The sequence below is a fragment of the Fukomys damarensis genome, unplaced genomic scaffold (genome assembly GCF_012274545.1).
Source record: "Fukomys damarensis isolate Sample0158 unplaced genomic scaffold, DMR_v1.0_HiC HiC_scaffold_19, whole genome shotgun sequence".
Taxonomy (NCBI): Eukaryota; Metazoa; Chordata; class Mammalia; order Rodentia; family Bathyergidae; genus Fukomys; species Fukomys damarensis.
This window is the reverse complement of record NW_022900931.1, coordinates 48,126,167-48,145,981: the sequence shown is the minus strand read 5'-3', so window position 1 is coordinate 48,145,981 and position 19,815 is coordinate 48,126,167. Positions and strand designations below refer to the sequence as shown.

The 19,815-nt window shown below is 55.6% G+C and overlaps 1 protein-coding gene across 2 annotated transcripts; it reads right to left on the bottom strand.

The window, feature by feature from the left end:
- Nucleotides 1-1,952: 1,952 nt before the first annotated feature.
- On the bottom strand, nt 1,953-19,807 carry Igsf9 (immunoglobulin superfamily member 9). Of its 2 annotated transcripts, XM_010616685.2 has the most exons (21): nt 19,442-19,807; nt 17,588-17,847; nt 17,212-17,400; nt 12,140-12,292; nt 11,372-11,526; nt 11,027-11,144; nt 9,790-9,931; nt 9,531-9,676; nt 9,302-9,444; nt 7,808-7,948; nt 7,132-7,248; nt 6,775-6,925; nt 6,459-6,582; nt 6,082-6,257; nt 5,610-5,860; nt 4,688-4,772; nt 4,424-4,600; nt 4,176-4,218; nt 3,074-3,934; nt 2,614-2,741; nt 1,953-2,398 (listed from the first exon to the last, which is right to left on the bottom strand). In XM_010616685.2, the coding sequence occupies exons 2-21, from the start codon at nt 17,643-17,645 to the stop codon at nt 2,217-2,219; spliced, it is 3,540 nt and encodes a 1,179-aa protein (XP_010614987.1). In that variant the 5' UTR covers nt 17,646-17,847; nt 19,442-19,807; the 3' UTR covers nt 1,953-2,216. The 2 variants fall into 2 exon arrangements, with proteins under 2 accessions (XP_010614987.1, XP_010614988.2); XM_010616686.3 differs by lacking the exon at nt 19,442-19,807 and having other exon boundaries at nt 2,232-2,390; nt 17,588-17,948.
- Between the last annotated feature and the right edge of the window lie 8 nt (nt 19,808-19,815).

The window sequence follows — 19,815 nt, the reverse complement described above, 5'->3', positions numbered from 1 at the left end:
AGGAGGGTCCCGCCTCAGACGGGGCGGACCAGGGGCGGGGCAAGGGCCGTGCGGGTTTAAAGGAGCCGCAGCGGACAGGGCAGAGTTAGAGAATAGTGAGGACGAGAGGTAAAGCACCTGTGGAATCTGGAGTGCAGCTGCAGTGATTTCCCCACATGCGAACCTCAGCCTCCACCCAGGCGCCCATAGACTTGTGTTCCAGTAGGAAATTTTCTTCCTTAATGAGCTCAAGGCTGTGGGCCTAAGTGGGAAGAAGCCTCCTGTTTAAAGACTAGCCAGGTAAATGGAGGCACAGGAAAACCCTCCCTTAATTGAGTAGGGTGTAACAGACCTCGGGCTGGCAGGCCAGAACAGCACCCCCATGTGGTCTTGCTTGCCAGGGCCTTCAAGCCTGGGCAGAAGCAAACAGTGAGGTCATCGCTTGTCTTGCCCAGGGTGCAAAGGGTGTGGTCAGTGTTGGGACTCAAGGTTCAGGTCTGACTTCTCTTGCCATACATCAGTGTGACCTGGCACCTCCCTCCCTTTCAGGCTTTGGTAGAGCAGCGTTCCTGGGAAGGGCAGCTGACTATCACCACTGAGGTTCTTCCCTAGGTTAGAGGGTCCTGTTGATCCTGATAGACATCAATGACCAGCATCCTCCCAACTTTTCAGTCTGTCCCCTCTATGTCCTGCTCAGACCTATGGAGTGTCAAGTGTCCCCACTCTTGCCCCATTACAAAGTTGCCCACCTTGGGCTCAAATTTGGGATCCTTACAGGCCTGCAACACCAAACCACCAGGCCCAGTTGCCTGCTTGGGGTGCCTTTCCATCCTTGACTGTCAGCTCACCAGCTCCAGCCCCTCCCCACTTTGTGACTCTGGAGCAAATTACTACTGTATGCTTCCCTTCGGGTCTACCAAAGAAGCCAACAATATCAACAAAATTCAGAGCTGCAGAGACAGGACAGGGAAAGAGCTTATGGCAGTGCCTGGCAAATGTGAATGCTACTATCATATCATCATTGCTTTCCGGGAGGGATCCCAAAGATGCCCCATATGTAGCATTTTCCTCAGAACACACTTCTGACTATCACCACTGAGGTTCTTCCCTAGGTTAGAGGGTCCTGTTGATCCTGATAGACATCAATGACCAGCATCCTCCCAACTTTTCAGTCTGTCCCCTCTATGTCCTGCTCAGACCTATGGAGTGTCAAGTGTCCCCACTCTTGCCCCATTACAAAGTTGCCCACCTTGGGCTCAAATTTGGGATCCTTACAGGCCTGCAACACCAAACCACCAGGCCCAGTTGCCTGCTTGGGGTGCCTTTCCATCCTTGACTGTCAGCTCACCAGCTCCAGCCCCTCCCCACTTTGTGACTCTGGAGCAAATTACTACTGTATGCTTCCCTTCGGGTCTACCAAAGAAGCCAACAATATCAACAAAATTCAGAGCTGCAGAGACAGGACAGGGAAAGAGCTTATGGCAGTGCCTGGCAAATGTGAATGCTACTATCATATCATCATTGCCTTCCGGGAGGGATCCCAAAGATGCCCCATATGTAGCATTTTCCTCAGAACACACAGTAAACGTTCACCAAATGTTGACTCCAAGTGAACTCTTTCCTATGTGTTACCACAATAGCCCACACATAGCTTTATCTAGGAACTTATCACATCATACTGTAACTATTTCTTTACTTCCCTGCCTCACTGGCTAGAAAGAACTCCCCAAGGACAAAGTCATGTCTTAGTGAACTTTGTATTTTCTCACAGCTCCTAACTTAATGGCTGGTCTTTAGTAGCTGAGTGCAGTGGGCTCTCCGTAAGTGCTTTGAGAGTGACCCTTGTAAGCATCCCCATTATTCATGGAAGGTTCTCCTCTTCTTTGAGGATACTGGGATCTTCCCACTTCTTTAAGTTTCAAAGCTAGATACACAGGAATATTTTTCAGACTTTATTTACCTGTAAAAAACTTCACTCATTCACACACACACACACACACACACACACGCACACACGCACGCACAGGCAGACTAAGATCCCTGTTCCCAGACTCCAGACTCTCTAGGGGTTCAGCACATACATCAACCAATACCAAGCTCACCCAAGCCCACCATGAGGGTCTGATGCACCTTTGGTCCCAGGCACCAAAGGACGGTTACAGCTAGGTCTTGCCGGGGGCCTCCTTTCCAGGTCCATAGGCCTTGTGCAGGTCCACCCGGCCTCACATTAGGGGTATTTACAGCAGCGTGGCCTGTTCAGGATGGAGGACTGGAGGTCGATAGCCTGGTAGCCGGGCTCGGGTAGCATCACGGCGGCGACGGAAAGCCAAGAATTCCTCACGAAGAGCAGCACAGCGGGCCTCCGTGCCGGGAGCATGGACAGTGTTGAGGAGGCAGCCCTCCTCTGGAGTCTTCACACCTGCCCGAGAAAGGCAGGACAATGAGCAAAGGGGCCTTGACACTCAGACGTGAAGTTCCAAAGGGCCTTTGTGTGCAGATGAACAAAAGAGTAAGGCACGGGCCCTAGAAGAGGAACCTAGCACAAGGCCTAATGGCACAGCCCGGTCCTCAGGTGGCAGGGGGTACAGGAGACAGCACAGCCATGAGTGCCTGCCTTTCCGGAGGCTCACACACCTAACTCTGGCTCAGCTTCAGTTCGGATCCGAGAGCTCACCGACCCCAGGTGCAGATTCTCCAGCAATTCCAGATCCCCAGGGAATTCTGAGTCCCATTCATAGTTCTCATCCACAGATGTGTTCCTCCTGTTAAAAGCGACAAGCACGCAGTTGAATTCAGGGACAGACAGTATCCAAAAAGGTCTCAAACTCAGATGGGGCCTTAGGTTTCCCCTGAAAATCCCTGCACCTTCACAAAAGCTGCTGAAACAACTAGGGATTTAGCTCAGTGGTGCTGATGCCTGCCTAGCAAGCAGAAGACCCTGAGTTTGATCCCTGGTACAAAAAAAAAAAAATGCTGCTGAAAGAGACAGGGTCTCTAGGTCCCAGGATGGGAGGTGTGAGGTATCTGGGAGAGAAAACCCGAGACAACGGTGAAGGTTCCGGATGAAGCAAGGATTGGCAGCGACTGTGCTCACCTCTTGCTGACTGTGACCACATGCTCCCTCCGGGGCCACCTCTCAGGGCCACTGGCCCAACTGCTGGTATCTCCTGGCGCTGGGCTGAGGTAGCTGCCCCCTGCAGAGGGGGCTGTGGAAGGGGGCCGAAGAAACGAAGCACTGCCCCGCCCACTGCTCTGGCTTGTGAGGCTGCCCCTGGGGGCAGCAGGAAGGAGGCCCGGCAGCAGCCGCTCCCTCAGTGTCCAATCAGCCAGCACTGTGTAAGGGGATTCTGGGGTGGCCCCAGCCCCTACCACAGCCCCAGGAAGTGCTGCCCTGGGGGACACAGGCGGGGAGTCCAGGGGGCAGAGGAAAGATGACGTGGGGCAGGGCCTGGTATCCGTGTAATCTGGGGGGTGTGCAGGGCTGGGTTCCTCAAGAGGGGGCCAGTCCCCATCCACATTCGTCTCCCGGAAGAAGGGTAGGCTCAGATATTGGAGCAAGGGTCCGGGGCCTGGTAGGGGACTGGGTGGCACTGCTGGAGCGGGCCCCACAGGGCTGATGTCCGCAATGCAGAGCGGCTGGGGTGCCCCACTGGGGCTGCTGCTGCTACAGTCAAAGGACTGGGCCAGCCGCTGGGATGAGGTCCGAAGTTCCTCCCGCTCCAGGCTTGATCTTTCTTGGGGGGCCCCCATGGTGGGTCCCATCACAAAGCGCCCATCTGGCCCTCGGCAAATAGGCTCCAGGGGTAAGGGTCCCCGGCTAGATGACGGATCCGGATGAAGGCTTGGGGGACGAACAGGTTCCCCCCAAAGCAGACTCTGGCGCAGGCTGGGGACTGGGGAGCCCTGGAGTTTCAGCTTGGCCACACTGTCAGGGCTGCCCGAGCCTGGTGCAGAGCTGGGGAAGGACAGGAGATCAGGGTCTGTCCTGGAGAGCTTTGGTGCACAACAGAGCAGAGCTAGGGAGAGCAAGCGAGGAGAGGACCAACATGGGGGCGGGGTGGAGGGGGGAGGCACAGGCAACGCTGGGCCCATGCGAGGCCGGGCCCCTGCTCGGCCGCTCTCACCCCTCCAGCTTCTATTCTGGCCCTCCCGAAAGTGTAGAAGAGGAAGCTAAAGGAGAGTAGAACGGAACTTACTGTGGCGCGGACTTCCTGGGTGGGGAGAAGATCAGAGGTGGATCTGTAAGGGCATGAGAACAGGTGACCCAGGCAAAACCCAAGCTTTCCACTGCCCACCCAGTGCTGGACACCTGGCCCCTTCTCCACTGGTTTGGGAAAGGAGTAGCAAAGACCAGGCGAGCCTGGACTCCGTGCCAGGAAGGGCCTTTTCTCCCCAGGTGGAAAGCCAGAGATGAGGGTGGCAGGGCCAAGGTGCAGGAGCCTACCCTGGCGGAGGCGCTTGCGCTGGCGGCGAGCAGCCCTGCGCCTGTTCATGAGGCAGGCGGCCAGGATGCTCACGAGGACCGCCACACCCAGGAAGCAGATGCCGCCCACCACACCAGCCAACACCGGCTGAGGCAGCAGACCCGGCAGCTGTGTGCGCGAAGGGTAGACCTCCAGGCCTGGACAAAGGAAGCAGAAAAACGGTCAGTGGGCTCGGAGTCCCGCAAGCGCAAGCCCCGCACCCTTCGGCCCCAGCATGTCCTCACCTGAAGTGGAGATGTTGGCCGTGTTGCTGGGATCGCTGACATGACTCCCAGCAACAGCAACCAGGCGGAACTCGTAGAGTACATCCTGGGGGGAGGGGTGGCCGGAAAGGGGTCAGGGCGCAGCACCGCCGCCCCCTTCCTACTTCCTGAAGACTGCAGATGGGAGGGGAGGGCAAGGTAGGACAGGGAGGTGAATACAGTCCAATCAAGAAGAGAAGGCGGCAGTGCAGATTTGTAATAGCTAAAACTTGGAAACAGCCCATCTGCCCATCAGTTGGAAACTGGATAAAGAAGATGTGGTTTTTCCATAGAATGGAATACTACTTAGCCATAAAGAATGAGAAATTAGATTCATTCATAGGAAAATGGGTACATATTGAGGATATACTCCTAAGTGAAATAATGCCACACATGTGTAAATACCGAATAGTTTCTCTGGTGTGAATAAACTATAATAGTACATAAGATCCTAATGAGATAGTTGACTATGTGAAATAGGAAGAAAAGGGGTAAAGGTGTAGGGAAAGTGGGAAGGGTGGGGGAAAGGTAATCAGGAAAAGAAAAAAAATAGGAGAAAATGAAAAATGGAAATAAAATGTTTGTAAATAGGGAGGGAGGGGGTGAAGGGAGGGCAGGGACAAGGGGAAAAAATGAGAACCAGGACCTGTCATGTAAACGTACAAGATCCCAATAATGAATGTAACTGTACTGTATACCTAAAATGTACCAATGAACTCAATGAGAAAAAAAAAACAGAAGAGAAGGGCCGGGGATTTAGCTCAGTGGTTCTGCTGCCTGCTTTACAAGAGAAAGGTCCCGAGTTCGATCCCTGGTGCCAAAAAACAAAACAAACCAAACCAAGAAGAGAAAATGGGGCCAGGGGAATGGAGCAGCTCACTGGAGGCCCCCCGACCACACACACCTTAATGAGGCCCGGCACCAACAGCTGCACTTCTGTGCCGGCCACAGCTCGGTCCAGCACCTCCCAGCCCTGGGAGCCTTGCCGTCCTTCCAGAATGTAGCCATCCAGTCTCTTAGGGACCAGTTCTGGGGGATCCCAATGCAAGAGTACCCCCCGGGATGTTCTCATTGCCACCAGACCCCGAGGAGGGGACAGGTGAGGTAGCGTCTCTGTTGGTGGAAGTCTGGGTACAGCTGGTGTGGTAGGAGGTGCTGCATGGGACAGACAGTCGAGTCAGAGATGAGAGTTCCCGGCACCCCTCATCTTGTTCCTGCCCTGGTCTTCCACAGCCCCCCAGAGCCCAGATGTTCAGCCGGGACCCTCCCACACATACTCTGCCCAGCATCCTGCCCCCTCGCCCCTCCATGTCACAGATTTCCCTAATGAGCCCTCTTCATCCTTGTCTCTGCTGCCCTGTGGCGTGAGGTCTCACCTTCTGGGGCAGCCAAGATGATCTCGCTAAAGGGCCCACTCCCCAGCTTGTTCTGAGCCAGGACGCTGAACTGGTACTGTGTGTGGGGCTGCAGCCCTGGCACGAGGAGGTGCGCAGCCCCTACAGGCACTGCCAGGGATACCCAGTCATGGTGGGCTCTGTCAGGACGCTTGGCTCTAGGGCACGGGAAGTGGGGGACATCTCACCAGCTAGGAACACTGAGAAGGCCTGGAGTCCATCCCCTCCCCACCCAGCCATCCAAGGTCCCAGGACCTGGAACCTGAACACCCACGAGGCTCCAAGAATGGCAGGAACAAGGGATGGGAAAAGGGCAGAGGGCTAGCTGGACTCGGGGAAGACAGGCACAGGTCACTCACAGTGGGGTGTACCAGACACTGAATCTCTGCAGATAGCCACCATCAAAGCCAGGCTCCCAGGAGACATTGGCACTCTTGGGCAAAGGCACCACGGACACATTGGTGACGGCATGGGGGCTGGTGCCTGAGTAGGGGTTGTGGGGGGAGACAGTCATGGCTCTGAGGGAGGATGAAGACTAGGGTTCAGGGGAAGGGACTCAGTTCCATCCATCATCCCAGGGCTCCCACACCCCAAAATCTCCCAGCTGAGCCTCGGAAAATGATGTCCCATCTCACATAGCTTTCCCTGGCCCTGGCGTGCTCTCCAGCCACTGACCCAACACGTAGACGTTCGTGGAAGTGGCCACTCGGGCAACAGCATTGCTGGCACTGCATTCCCAGCGCCCGTGGGCCTCCTTGGTCAGTGGTCGCAGGATGAGGCTGCTGTTGCCGTCCACCTGGGCCTGGCCGTGCAGCCCACGGCCCACCTACAGAAGCACTGGTCAGCCCTGGGGACACATGCAGCCACCCCTCACCAAGGGGGCCGCTCATCTCTCTGGGTGGCCTGCTTCGTCCCCACCCTGTTTCTCATAGCCCACTCCTTCCCACACCCTCTTTCTTGTGAATAAGCTGAGGACACAAGGGTAGGGATGCAGGAGGCACAGATCTGGGCACAGGAGGGTCAGAGTCTTACCTTGGCCCAAGAGAGGGTAGGAGTGGGGTCTCCGTGAGCGGAGCAGGGGATGAGTAGCTCCCGTCCTACTTCCTGGAAATATTCTTCCTTGGGCCGCTGTATAAAGGCTGGGGGAACCTGCGGGCCACATCTGCATTGGGAGGTGCCTCTCCCACAGCCTCTCCTCCACCTGTCTGAGGCTGGGTTTGCTCACACTCCCGGCCCCAGCACACTCTGTGTCTCCGTCTCCACCACATTCTCTTCCCCTCTCCTCGTTTCTCTCTGCCTCTGGGCGTCTGCTCCCCAACAGGTGGGGCCGAGGGAAATGGCAGGATAGATAAGGACTGGTGGGCTGATCAGGACTCTGGGGATATAGAGCCTTCCACAGGCCGCCCCCTCTCCCTGCCCTTTGCTTCCTTCCCCAAAGCCCCAGAGACAGCAGCAGCACGGTTAAGATTGGCGGCAGTCGGAGCAGATACCTCGGGTTGTGTGGCTGATGTCCCGCCTCCCTGGCAGCATCTCTGCAGAACCCTCTGGGATAACATTTGACAGCTGCCGCTGTGGCCACCGTGGCAAAAAGGCCTGGGAGGCCCTCCCGCATGTGTCGGTCCCACTGTACCCCACCTGCCAGTCTCGGCACGCATCTTCAGCCACCTGACCAGCTGCCGCTGTGGGCCCCTGGGCCACCTGAGCTCACCTTGAGCAGCACTCTCGTCATGGGGGAGGGCCCGGCAGTGCCGAGACTGTTGTAGGGGGTGCAGGAGTATTCTCCCAGGGCATCCTCATTCCCCAGGGCAATGATCAGCGAGCCTTCTGTGCCCTGGGACCAGCCAGGGAACTGGAGGGAAGAAGAAATGACAGCCAGAGAAAGGAATTCAGCAGAGCCAAGGGCAGGACAGAGAGGCGGTATGAGCAACTCACACTGGGCAGGCACTGCACCGCTCTACACCTAGGAGCCAGGGGCCTCTCTCAGATGCTAGCCCTCTGCATCTCTCCCCTACAGACGGGCACCACCCCTAGGTGTGAGACAGTACCTGCCCAGCTCCAGCAGACCTGTGTGCACAGCACACCCTGGAGCTGCGCCATGCCGGGCTTGTCTGCTGCCTCACCCCACATGCTCTGTGGCTAAAATGCCTCTTCCGCCCTAAAACTTCTGCTTCTAGGCAAAGGCTGCCAACTTTCCTCCTGGACAATGTATGACCCTTCCCTCGTACTCATTCCCCCTAACTAAATACTTAAATTCTGTCAGTCTAAGCACAAGGAGTTCATGTCTCAGACTTCTGGGTTTTTTTTTTATTTTTTATTTTTTGGTACCAGAGATCAAACTCGGGACCTTGTGCTTGCGAGGCAGGTGGTGGAACCACTGAACTAGACCCCTGGCCCTAACACTGGCATCCGGGCCACTTCAACAGCCTTGTGACCCTTATGCTATGCTAATCCATCTGGCAAACTCAGCTCCTGATCACAGTTCTGGGGCGTCACTGCCTTTAGACTTTTTTCTAACATACTTCAACAGCCTTGTGACCCTTATGCTATGCTAATCCATCTGGCAAACTCAGCTCCTGATCACTGGGGCGTCACTGCCTTTAGACTTTTTTCTAACGTAACAACAAAAACTTATTGAATACTGGTATTGTAGAAGTCATGAGGACACTATGATTAAAAAGATGCAATGCTAAGCCTCAAGGAATTCATAATCTCTGCAGACAAACAACAGATCCCAATTACCTTGGAATGAGGTAATATGAACTTGTAATGTGCTGTTTTTCCTTTTGGCCCCAACCTGTCTTTTCAGCTTTCTCTGCACCACTTATATTCCTTCAGGCACCACTACCCCCAGCAAACTGCTCAATTCATTATTCTATAAAAGCACTACATATGTGCCCCCTCTGGCCCCTGCTTTCTGCCAGAAATGACCAGGCACCCTTCCGGGCCATTCCCAAAGTCTCACAATCTGCTGCTAATCTACCCTCAACCAGGTCTAAAAGGAAGGCACGCTATCCTCAGAAGCAATGTCTTTCTTAAGATGGAGGAGTCTCCCCTGCTGCTTCCTACCAACAGCACCCTGCACCAGGTAGGAAGTGTGTGTTCCCACTCAGAACTGAGCTATACTGAGCTACCTCCATTCCAGCTGCCTTCCAGCCAGAACAACAGCGGGCTGACACCTTCCACCCCCGCCCCACGTCTGTACCTTGTCCAGCTGCAGGGCCTGGCCGTCCTTGGTCCAGGTAACAAAGAGGAGTGGGGGATTGGCACGTACAGGGCACCGGATCACCCCCCGCATGCCGATGGGCAGGAGTGTCTCAGGAGGCATTGCTGTCGCCTGGGCTGGGTCTGGGGGAAACCAGCGGCAAGTTGAGGAAGAGGGCCTGGCCCAGGAGAGGGAAGCAGGATGAGGAAAGAACCAGGGCCCGACTTACAGAGCACAGTGAGGTAGGCAGAGGCTATTGGGGGGTGCAGGAGGCCATTGCTGGGCACACAGGTGTAGCGACCAGAATCATCCGGCTGGGCGGCCTGCAGCCGCAAGCTCCCGTCCACCAGGATCCGCACTCGGGACTGCAGGCGGCTGCAATACGGCAGTGTGACAAGGGGTCCTCTAGGCCTTACCCAGCTGAAGGGCTCTTCCAAGACTGCTCATCAGTTCCTCGCCTCCACCCTGCCAAGTGTGGGTGACTCTACCTAATGTGGAAGACGTTGATTCCATCCTGGAACCAGCTGTAGGTGAGGTTAGTGGGATACGCCTCAGCCCGGCAGGCCAAGGAAACATCCTGGGAGGCATTCACTGTGCTATTCTCAGGGGGCACCACGATGATGGGGGGTCCTGCAGGGAACCAAGGGGAAAGGGGTGGCCTCAGCCCAGTCTTCCGAGAACCCAGGCTCCCTTGTTACCACCACGCAAGAGGCCACTTATGCAGAAAGGCCACAAAGCCCAAAGTGGTTCCTGGATCCGACCACACCTGAGTTCACGTGCTGGACCCCACCCCATGGGGCCTGTCCCCTAACCACCCATCGGTCCATACATCGGCTATGATGAGCTCCCTCAGTGTGGGCAGCTGGCTGTCCCTACACCAAGATCACTCCTGTCCCCATGCCCCTACTCTCTAAACCCCTGGTCTGGAATGCCCTTCCCTAGAGGCCAAGCCACACACCGCCTGCCAAACTGCCTCTGCCTGTGAAGCTCTGCTGCCCTGTCTCCTCCAGGCCCCACATGGGCGTCAGTGACAGGAGCTAGCAATGGGAGCCCACTACAGGCCAGCCCTGACTGCCTGACACCTTGCCTGCTCATCCCAGTGCATCTTCTCAAGAACTTGCATGGTAGGGATCGTCTCCCTTTTATAGATGGAAATTTGAAGGCAGAGAGATGATGAGACTTGTCTCAGCTCTGCAGGGGAGCCATCCTGATCCTGGGGGCCATGCCCTTAACCATAACCAGCACCCCCTTCCCCCAAAACCACGGAAAGCAAATGACCACAGGGTCACAGACTGACTCCCCCATGCAGGTAAAAGGCACTGTGAAGACAACTTGGACTTTACTCTCCTCAGCGCTCCTTCTACAGGGCTAAGCCTAGGGCAGGAAGGGTGGTGTGCCACACCTGTACCTGGATGGACCTCCTTAAACCCTGTCACAGCCCTAGGAGGAAGATGTGAACATCTTCACAGAGATGGGAAACCAGGGCTCAGAAGGCTGCCATGGCTCCCGGTCTCATATCAGCTCCCAGATCCCTCCCACTGTAACACGTGCTGGGCTCCAAGTATTTGCCCACTTATGATACTTTCCAAGATAGAGCAGCAGTGGGACCCCGCCCCAACCCTGCACATGCCCCTTCCTTGGACATCAGCTTCCTCTTCACCCCACCGTGTGCCACCCCACCTTACAAAGGTGTCCCTGGTCCCTAGCCCTCCCGCCAAAGAGCACCTAGCACCAGCAGCTGGGTGGCGTGGGTGGCACTGCCCTCAGTGCTGGAGGCTTGGCAGGTGTAGACTCCAGAGCTGCCCCGCTCCACCCGTCGGATCCACAGTGTCCCATTCTGAACCTAGAAAGAGAATCCATGGTCCCTCTCCTGCCGGGCCAGCCTCAGATCTGCACTCCCGAGACCAGCCAGCAGAGGGAGTCCGCACGCTGGACTCTCGGAAGCCAATAGAAAGCTCCTCCTGGTGGCCCATCTTTCAGCCTGGCAGGGGCTCCTCTCCATACTCCAGCTCTGTTCCCACCTTCCCAGCACACTCCATCTGGTCCACTCTGCCCAGCTGTGGAACTCACTTGCACCTGACCCTGGCCCCGGCCTAGGTCCTGTCCCCAGAGCTTCCAAGTCACGCGAGGCTGGGGGTTGCCACGAGCCACACAATGCAGGGTGACTGGCTCCAGTTCCCTCACTTCCAGGACCAGGGGAGGTGTCTCCTGGAACCGAGGGGGTGCTGTAGGGGAGAAAGAGTCATCAGGGGCCACCACAGGGGCTGTGCCCCAGGAGCAGCGTCCAAGGGCAGGAAGACAGACCGTATTCAGGGCTGCACCCTTCCACCTATCAGTGCAGCCCCAGGTCACCCTATCTGCCCCACCAGGCACCAGGACAGGACTGCACCAGCCTATGTGCCCACACGGTGCCGGGCACAGTGGGGGGAGAGCTAAGCGTCCAGGCCTCCTCGACTGCCCTGCCAGTCATCAGACACCAGCGGCAGGACCTGCTCCTCTGCCCATCTCACCGATGAGATGGAATGAGGGAGGATTAATGGGGTCTGATGTGAAAAAGGGGTTTTGAAAACATGGACCGGTAACCCCCCACCCCAGCCTTCACCCTGGCCAAGGAACAATTCTGACTCAGAGCGTAGGTGGCCGATTTGAAGAAGTGAAAGGGCGAGACTGAAGGAGGGGCCGGATGCAACCACTAAGTTGGCAAACAAGGGGTGTCAGGAAGGGCGGGGCACTGGGGTGGCATGAGCATGGCGACTGCTCTCTTCCTTCCCCCACCATCCAGGGTGCCCATCACTCTCCTGCCCTCCCTTCTCCACCACTTGCCCCCCAGCCTCATACAATGGACTGTCAGATGCACCCAGGAGCCGTTGGCAAAGTCCTCTTCCGGGCTGTGCCGGTCCAGGAAGAGCACACGGCACTCGTACCAGCCCTGGTCTTCCACCCGGAGCCTGTCGATCTGCAGAGACGCTCCCGTCTGCAGCCGGACTCGTCCTGGGGAGAAGCCCTGGATTAGGGGTGTTGATGGGACCCCCAGGAGCCCCAAGTCCCTGGTCACACTGGTCCTTCTCAGAGGTGGAGAATGGTCTCGAGTCTGTTACCCTGAGGGAGCGGGGCTACAGAGGCACAGATGGGGTTCCATCATTGCCTTACAACAGCTGGGTCCAGTCTACACAAAGAGACCTAGAGGGGTGGCGAGGGAGACAGAATGTTCCACCAAACTACACTTGGCTTCCGGGACTGCTGGGAGGAAAAGACTGAAAGAGCCAGCATTTGGTCTCTGGGTGCCTACAGCATCTGCCTGTCCCTAAGCTCTTTCTGTAGGCGCAAGGCATGGCTCCTGGGGTACTCTTCCTGTCAGAGCACTCTGTCCCTAGCAGTGTCTGGGCCACCAACAGGAACTCAGACCTTGCCTCCCAAAGCCTCTAATCCCTTAGCACTATTATCAGTTGCCCAAGCGCCTTAGTGTGGACAGAGTTCAGCCAAGCTGAGCAGCAGAGTCAGCAGATCCTCACCCATCCCCTCCATGCCCCAGGGCACTCACACCCCAGCCAACTGACCTCAGTGGCTCCACAAAGCCACACACCACAGCTCGAGCAGACACTCCCCACTCCCACCCTGACTCAGCACCCCCAGCGCACCACCAAGCTCAGACTGAATGCCCGTCCACGCAGGCCCTAAGCACCCTCCACTGATGGAACCCTGCACCCAGAGAGCTCCAGGGGTCCCCGGCAGCACAGCCTGGTGAGAAGGGTGTACACTTGGCAGCCAGAGAGAGCTGGGCATGCATCCAGCTGTGTCACATGCTCCTTTGGGCAAGTTACTTGACCTCTCTGTCAATTCGTCTCCTCTGCTATGAAAATAAGAAAGAAAAATTGGGGTGAGGTGGGGTGGAGGGGAGGGGAGAAACATGGCAAGGAAGGGCATACAGCATAGTGCCTAGCATCGGCTGGTGTTCAACCTAAGGTTGTGGAACAAATGAATAAACTCCCGATTTGAAATCAGACGCCTACATGGACCTGGCCCCATCCCTTACCTCATCCCCTTTTCCCTCTGTAGGTGAACTGCACTGCCATGTATGAAGTCACCCTGCCCAAATCCTGCTGTAACCCAGATTCCTCTTTCACCCCCACAGGCATTTGCTCATTAAATCTTCCAAATGCTCCCTGCTAAATACTTTTCTTTCCTTCCCTACCATCTCCACTTTGAGGCCTCCTGTCCTATCCCTCACCTGGATCCTCAGCCTGCTTGCTCCCTTCTGTGCTCACCAGGGACTTACCTCCACCTGGACCCCAGATGTGGATAGATGGTATTTCCTAAACTTTGTGAGGTGTGCATGTCCCTTCACATTGTGCCCACCCCAGCTCCTCCTAACAGAAGAGGTCCTGAACTTGTTGCTTTACTCATCCTCCATCGGCTCCATCCAGGGAGCTGGCTAAAGCAGCCTGCAGTGCCCCTGATGCCACAGGGAAGAAGGGAAGAACCACCAACCTGAGGCTGGGTCCTGATATTTGTAAAGGTCTTTTTCAAGAATGAGTTTCCAGGGTGTGGGAACTCTTAGGATGGGTGGACCTGCTTAAAGGGCTGCTAAGTGTTTCAAGCCCCACCCAGGAGATAAAACTACACCTAGCAGGTAAATATTTAATATAATCATACCCTTCAACCCACCGACAGGGTCCCTCAGTAACTAATCTGCCTGGCCATGGAGCCCTGCAGACCCCCAGGCTCCACCTCTCCATGCCCCTTGTGATGGTAACTTCATCATGGAGATTTTAGAGTGCTAGTACAAAGGAAGAAGAGGGAAAAGGATTAAGTGCTAAAGACGGGCCATGTACTATTTGGCATTGTCACCATATTTAATTCACCCCGAATTCCATTATAGATGAAGGAAGCGATGTTAAGTTTCCTTCCAGAATCTCGTGGCTAGTAACTGACAGAGTTAGGCCTCTATCTCCACATGCGATGCATTTTTTTCATGGAGTACTGGTGTCAGGCATGAATGACTGTCAAGTCACCGAGCATAATCCACACATTCTCCCTGGGGAAATGTTGGGAACCAATGGCCAACAGTCCCAAATGTTTCTCTGCAGAGTATCAGTGCAGCACGCCGCATGTTCTAACTTTCCTGGGAGATGTGCTGGACAGCTGGGCCTGCAGTGTCACAGAGGCGCAGGGAGAGGGCCAGAGACAGCATCACTGGGGCGACCTCCTGGACATCCGCTCTCTACCTACAGGGCCAAACCTGAGGGACTTCAGATCTTTCTGTACGTGGGGGCTGTGAAGGAGATAGGCTCCCCGAAGGCAGGAAATGCCACGCTCATACCCAGCAAGTGTATGTCCACATACAGAGAAATTCAAACCATGGCACCAACTATGCCCAGACATTGCAGTGTAAAGCAACAGGAGTAGAGGTTTCTGGGAAGACATAACCAGCAGAGGCTTTTGAGAAATAAAAGCCAGTAAGGGGCGATGACCAGTGTGAGCAGGAGAAACCTAAATGGCCAATGGAATAAGTGATTTTTATCAAACAACTCAGCAGTGAGAAAATGCATGTCCCTTCAGCTGTGGGGCACCTTGAAACTCTCAGGCAATATAGCACAAAGGGCCAAAAGCCCACTCCATAGATTCAAAGAGCTGGTCTAAGATCCATCTGAGGAAAGCTGGTGGAGACAAGCTCAGCCTGACTTTGTCCCATGGCTGGTCTACAGGCACCATGCAGGGTACTTTACATACAGTAGCTAATTTACTCATACTCTTAGTCCTCCCTCACTTTATACTGCTTTCTACTACTTTTGTACTAGTTTATAAACCCAGTTTCTGCTACTAGATGGCTTATAGAGCCCTCCAAGATTGGAAGATTGCCTTTCCATGTGCTCTACTCTCTCTCAAGTGTCATACATTCTAGGCCAACAGCCTCCTGCAGTCCCAGGCCCATCTCCCCTCCACTTGCCCAGAGGGTTTATGACACAACAGCATTGTCCTTAGCAACCTCCACCTCCTGTTGCTTAGCAACTGCAGTTCTAAGTCCCCTACACAAAGGATGAGAGGCTCCTTCCACTGTGAGGTAGCAAAAGGGTTAATGGGCTCAGGGGCCTCCTTCAGGAGCCCTTATGCCCTGGGCCAGCTCTGGTTGACCAGAAGCTCCAGAGTCGAGAGGAGTAGGAGTGGGAAGAAATGGCAGGGAAGTTCCAAAGGCTCATGGTGCTGGCAGCTCACGGGGCAGCAGAGACATGAGGAAACCCACAGGTACATGGTAGCCACCCAGTGACATGTCTACCAGAGTCCCCAAGATAGGACAGAAGCTGAAGAGAAGGCAGAGTTCTGCACCTTCCAGGTGGAGTCCCAGGAAGGGCCCTCTCCCGGCCTCCTTGGGCCTCGCCCTCATCAAAGGCACTCTGAATCTGTCTGTCTCAGTGGCGGCCCATAGCCCAGCAGAAGCCTAAACCCCTCCCAGGCTCAGGCACGCAGAGCAGGGAGGGCTGGCTGGTGGGTACAGCCGTTTTCTTTCCGCTCCTTGTGCTAATTGAGGGCTGCCTCCACCAAGTCCCCCCAGGGTGTGTGTAGACACATAACCTCCCACCAGGCTGTCTGCCAATAACTGCCCCCAGTTTGAAAGTAAGCCCGCCCCCTCGGAGGCACCTGCCTGTTCTTCCTCCCCTCTGCTCAGCCCGACCTGTGGCCAGAGCCCAGCCAATCCAGGCTTCCCTCGGGATTCAAACTACAGGGGAAAGGTGGGGCTCCTCCAGCTCTATCCTCCCAGGGGGCCTTTCCCAAGTTTCCCCTCAGCATGGGAGGCCACAAGGTCCTCTCTTGCCCAGCGGCCCATCCTTAGGACTTTCACAAGATCCTGACACCTGGCATTAGAGCGCTCGGATTAAGGCTCCTTTCAGGATTAGGAGCAAGCGGGGCCATCCCAGGGAGCCAGCTGGGCTGCAACAGAAGGCTTCAGGGACCTTCCTATAAACTTCTCTACTTCCATACACAAGATGCCTGAAGCAGCAACCCAGCCAGCCCCTTTCACACTCGGACCTTTGGGGAACCGGGGTCTCCCCCAGCCTGCCGTCTCTGTGCCCATGCTCTTCTCAGAACCAGGCTGAGCCACAGAAGCACACAAGCTGCAATCCCAACCAGCCTTATCACCCTTCAGCACATTCCCTAGGGGCCTGGGACCTCATACTTTGGAGAGCAGGTGAAGGGAGGGCAGAGGAGCTAGCAGACAGGGACTAAAATAGGGCCAGGTATGGAGATTGGAAAATTGGAACGGGGTCTGGGAGGTTTCATGATAAGATCTGGAAAGAGTGATTAGATTTAGGATAGACACAGGGTTAGGTCAAAAGGCCAGGCGTGATGACACACGGCTGTAATGGCAGTACTCTTGGAGGCTGAGACACGAGGACTACAAGTTGGATCCCAGCCTGAGTGGTTCAATGATTTAGTAAGACCCTGTCTCAAAATTAAAAAGTTTCAAAAAGGGCTAGGGATGCAGCTCAGTATGAAGGCCATGGGTTCAATCCCCAGTATCAAAGGAGAAAAAGAAGGAGGAGTAGGAAGAGGAGGAGGAGGAGAAGGAGGAGGAGAAGGAGGAGGAGGAGGAGGAATGGAGAAAAAGAAGGAGGAGTAGGAAGAGGAGGAGGAGGAGAAGGAGGAGGAGAAGGAGGAGGAGAAGGAGAAGGAGGAGGAGAGGTCCAAGATCTTCGGAACAGACCATGTGGAGTTCTAAATAGCACAGCTGCAGTGTCTGCAAGTGTGAATGAGTGACTTGTCCCATGAAATAACACTGCTTGGGAACACAGCCATGCTTGGTAAGCACATTTAGGGCAGTGAAGCTGGAGATGAGCTTGGGACAGGGTACAGCAGTCAATGAGAGGCTTTACACCCTACCCAGCCCTCCCTCCCAGCAGGACAACTCTTACCCACGTAATCAGGGTCAATTCGGGGAGAGTACAGGCCAAACTGGATGAAGATGGGAAGCAGGAATCCAAAGCGCAGCCACTCGATGACATGCAGAGGGGGGTGGCCAGCTGGGGGTAGCAGGTCACAGCCCAGCACTGCACTCTCCCCAGCTCGGCCCACCACAGAGACCACCTCAGGCTTCCTTTGACCTGCATGGTGGGTGGCATGAGGGCACAGCAGGGGCCAGAGTGAGAGCTGGAGGGGAGGCTCCATCAGCACCTCACTTCTCCAGTACCAGCCCTAAGTCCTCCCCTCCCCTCACACGCTCACAGAGCAGCCCTAGGGAAATGCCCCGCACCCCAAGCGGTTGTTCTTGAACCCAGGGGTCCAGCTCACCGTCAGCCCCCTGGCTGATGATCAGGCTGAGGATGGCCAGGCTGAGGGACCAAACCATAGCCCAGCTGGCCTGCTCGCCCGGCCCCTCCCAGACACAGGACCCTAGATGGAGGGGCCGAGAGATGTCCAGTGCCCAGCGAGCCTGGGGTCAATCCTTCTGATCAGCCTCAGGCAACAGGGTTCAGCTTTCAGTCCTCTGCACAGTTAGGATTTAGCTCATGTAACACCCGAGGAAGCTGTTCTGTGGAGAATCACCAGATCTAAATGCAAAATGCAAAGCAACATGCAGAGTTGGTCAATAGTGGAGCCCAGAAGAAAACTCACAGTCAGAGACAGGCACTATGAAGAAAAGGAGGAAGGAGAGCAGCGTGCGCACGCGCGCGCGTGTGTGTGTGTGTGTGTGTGTGTGTGTGTGTGTGTGTGTGCCTGCAAAGACAGCAGAGATCAAACCTAGGGCCTTGTGCATGCTAGGCAAGCATGTTACCGCTGAGCTACACCCTCAGCCCCAAGACCAGAGATCTTGAAGCCCTAGGATTAAGCTGCAATGGAAGTACTTGGAGAATAGAGGGTGTGCTGGTAGGAAGACTACACAGGAAAAGAAATGGCGTGGCCAGTGGTGGAAATATCCTAGGAAAAGCAGGGGAATCCTGAGGATGCCTCAGCTATAATGCCCTCAGTAGTCTGAGCCAGGAGAGAACTGGAGGTTTCTCAACACTGGGAAAAAGATTTTTCAGGGACATATGGATGATCAATACCCTCACGGCCCAGCCTCTTTCTTTACTCAAGGTAGCAGACAGAAAGCCAGAATCCGTGTTAGGGTGCATGTTCACACCCACCGTATGAGGCTCTTTACTGAAGCAGATGACAGATTAGAATCTACACTACCTTTTCCCCCAGGAAGTGGCCCCTGGGCATCCCCACACAATCCCTGGCCCCATTTATTGCCTCTGAGGGGCCTGGAGGCTGAGGGCCCTTTGGCTTCTTTCTCTGAGTGGCCTCCCAATACTGCTTTGACAACAAGTGAGCCAGGCCTTCGGAAAGGAGGGACTGCCTCTCCACCTATGGAATGGGTGGCCCAGGCAGCACACTCCAGGTCTGGACAGGTCCAGAGGCTGGCAGCTGGTGCCCTTCCTCTTCATGAAGCTGCCTGGCAGCCCTCCATCTGCCAGGCACCACAATCTAAGTGCCTTACCCCGATGTTTCCCACTCGCTTCTCTCTGATATCCTCAGGGTGCCAGGGTTTGCCAGGCCCTCCCTTCCCTAGCCCTAGGGGTATGAGCCTAGGATCATCCAGGAGCCAAGGATGCCTGTAAATCCCTAAGGCACACAAAAAGAGCCCTGAGCATGGAGGGTAGGAACGCTGTCCAGCCCTGGTCCCAAGTCCTAGGGCAGTCCTAGTGAGCCAGGTGGGGCCCTGCCCAGGCCAGGCAGACCCAAGTGGACTCTGCTCTGGAGCCTCCACCCCACCCCTGGCCTCACAGTCCAGCACCGGCTGTAAAAACATCCTCTACTTAATGCCCTTTTATGCCTAACTCCTGGCAATTCACCAGCAACCATTACCCCTGCCTCCTCCTGCCCCAACCAGCTCACCCATACTTCCCTAAAAGCCGCTCTGAGTGCATAGTATAGGACTCTTCCGTTCTCCCCTGACTCAATTTGCCAGTAGCCTTGTAACCCAAGGATCCCCAGAATTCCCGGCTTTTCCCAAGACCTTTCCAACTCCACGGGCCCCACCATTTCCTTCTCTTTCCAGTCTCCCACCAGTCTGCTTTGATTCTCCCAGTGATTCCCATCCTCGTCATTCCTCCCTCTGTCTCCCTGTCCCTCCCTCCCCCAAATTCCAGCTTCTCTCACCTGATCGCCAATGCATTAGGGTCCTCTGCCCTGCTGGTCCCTCAAGACCCACCTCCCTTCTCCCTACCCTCGGGAACTGCCATCCCCGAATTCGCCTGCCGGAGCCCATAATGCACTTGATACTCTAACCTCAACAATTCCCCTCTCCCTCCTATTCTCTGGCTCCTGGAACTCCTCCTCTCTTTTGGAACCCACCAAGAACTCCCCATTACCTCCAGAACTCCTCCAGTCCGGGGAACCCCTCACCCACCCACCTAGAATTCCACTGCGCTCCCCAGAAAGAACTCCCCTAGTTCTGCTCCCCAAAGAATCCCACTTCTCTCTAGAGCTCCCCCGCTGGCCCACGTCCCCACAAGCCTCACTGCTCCCCACAC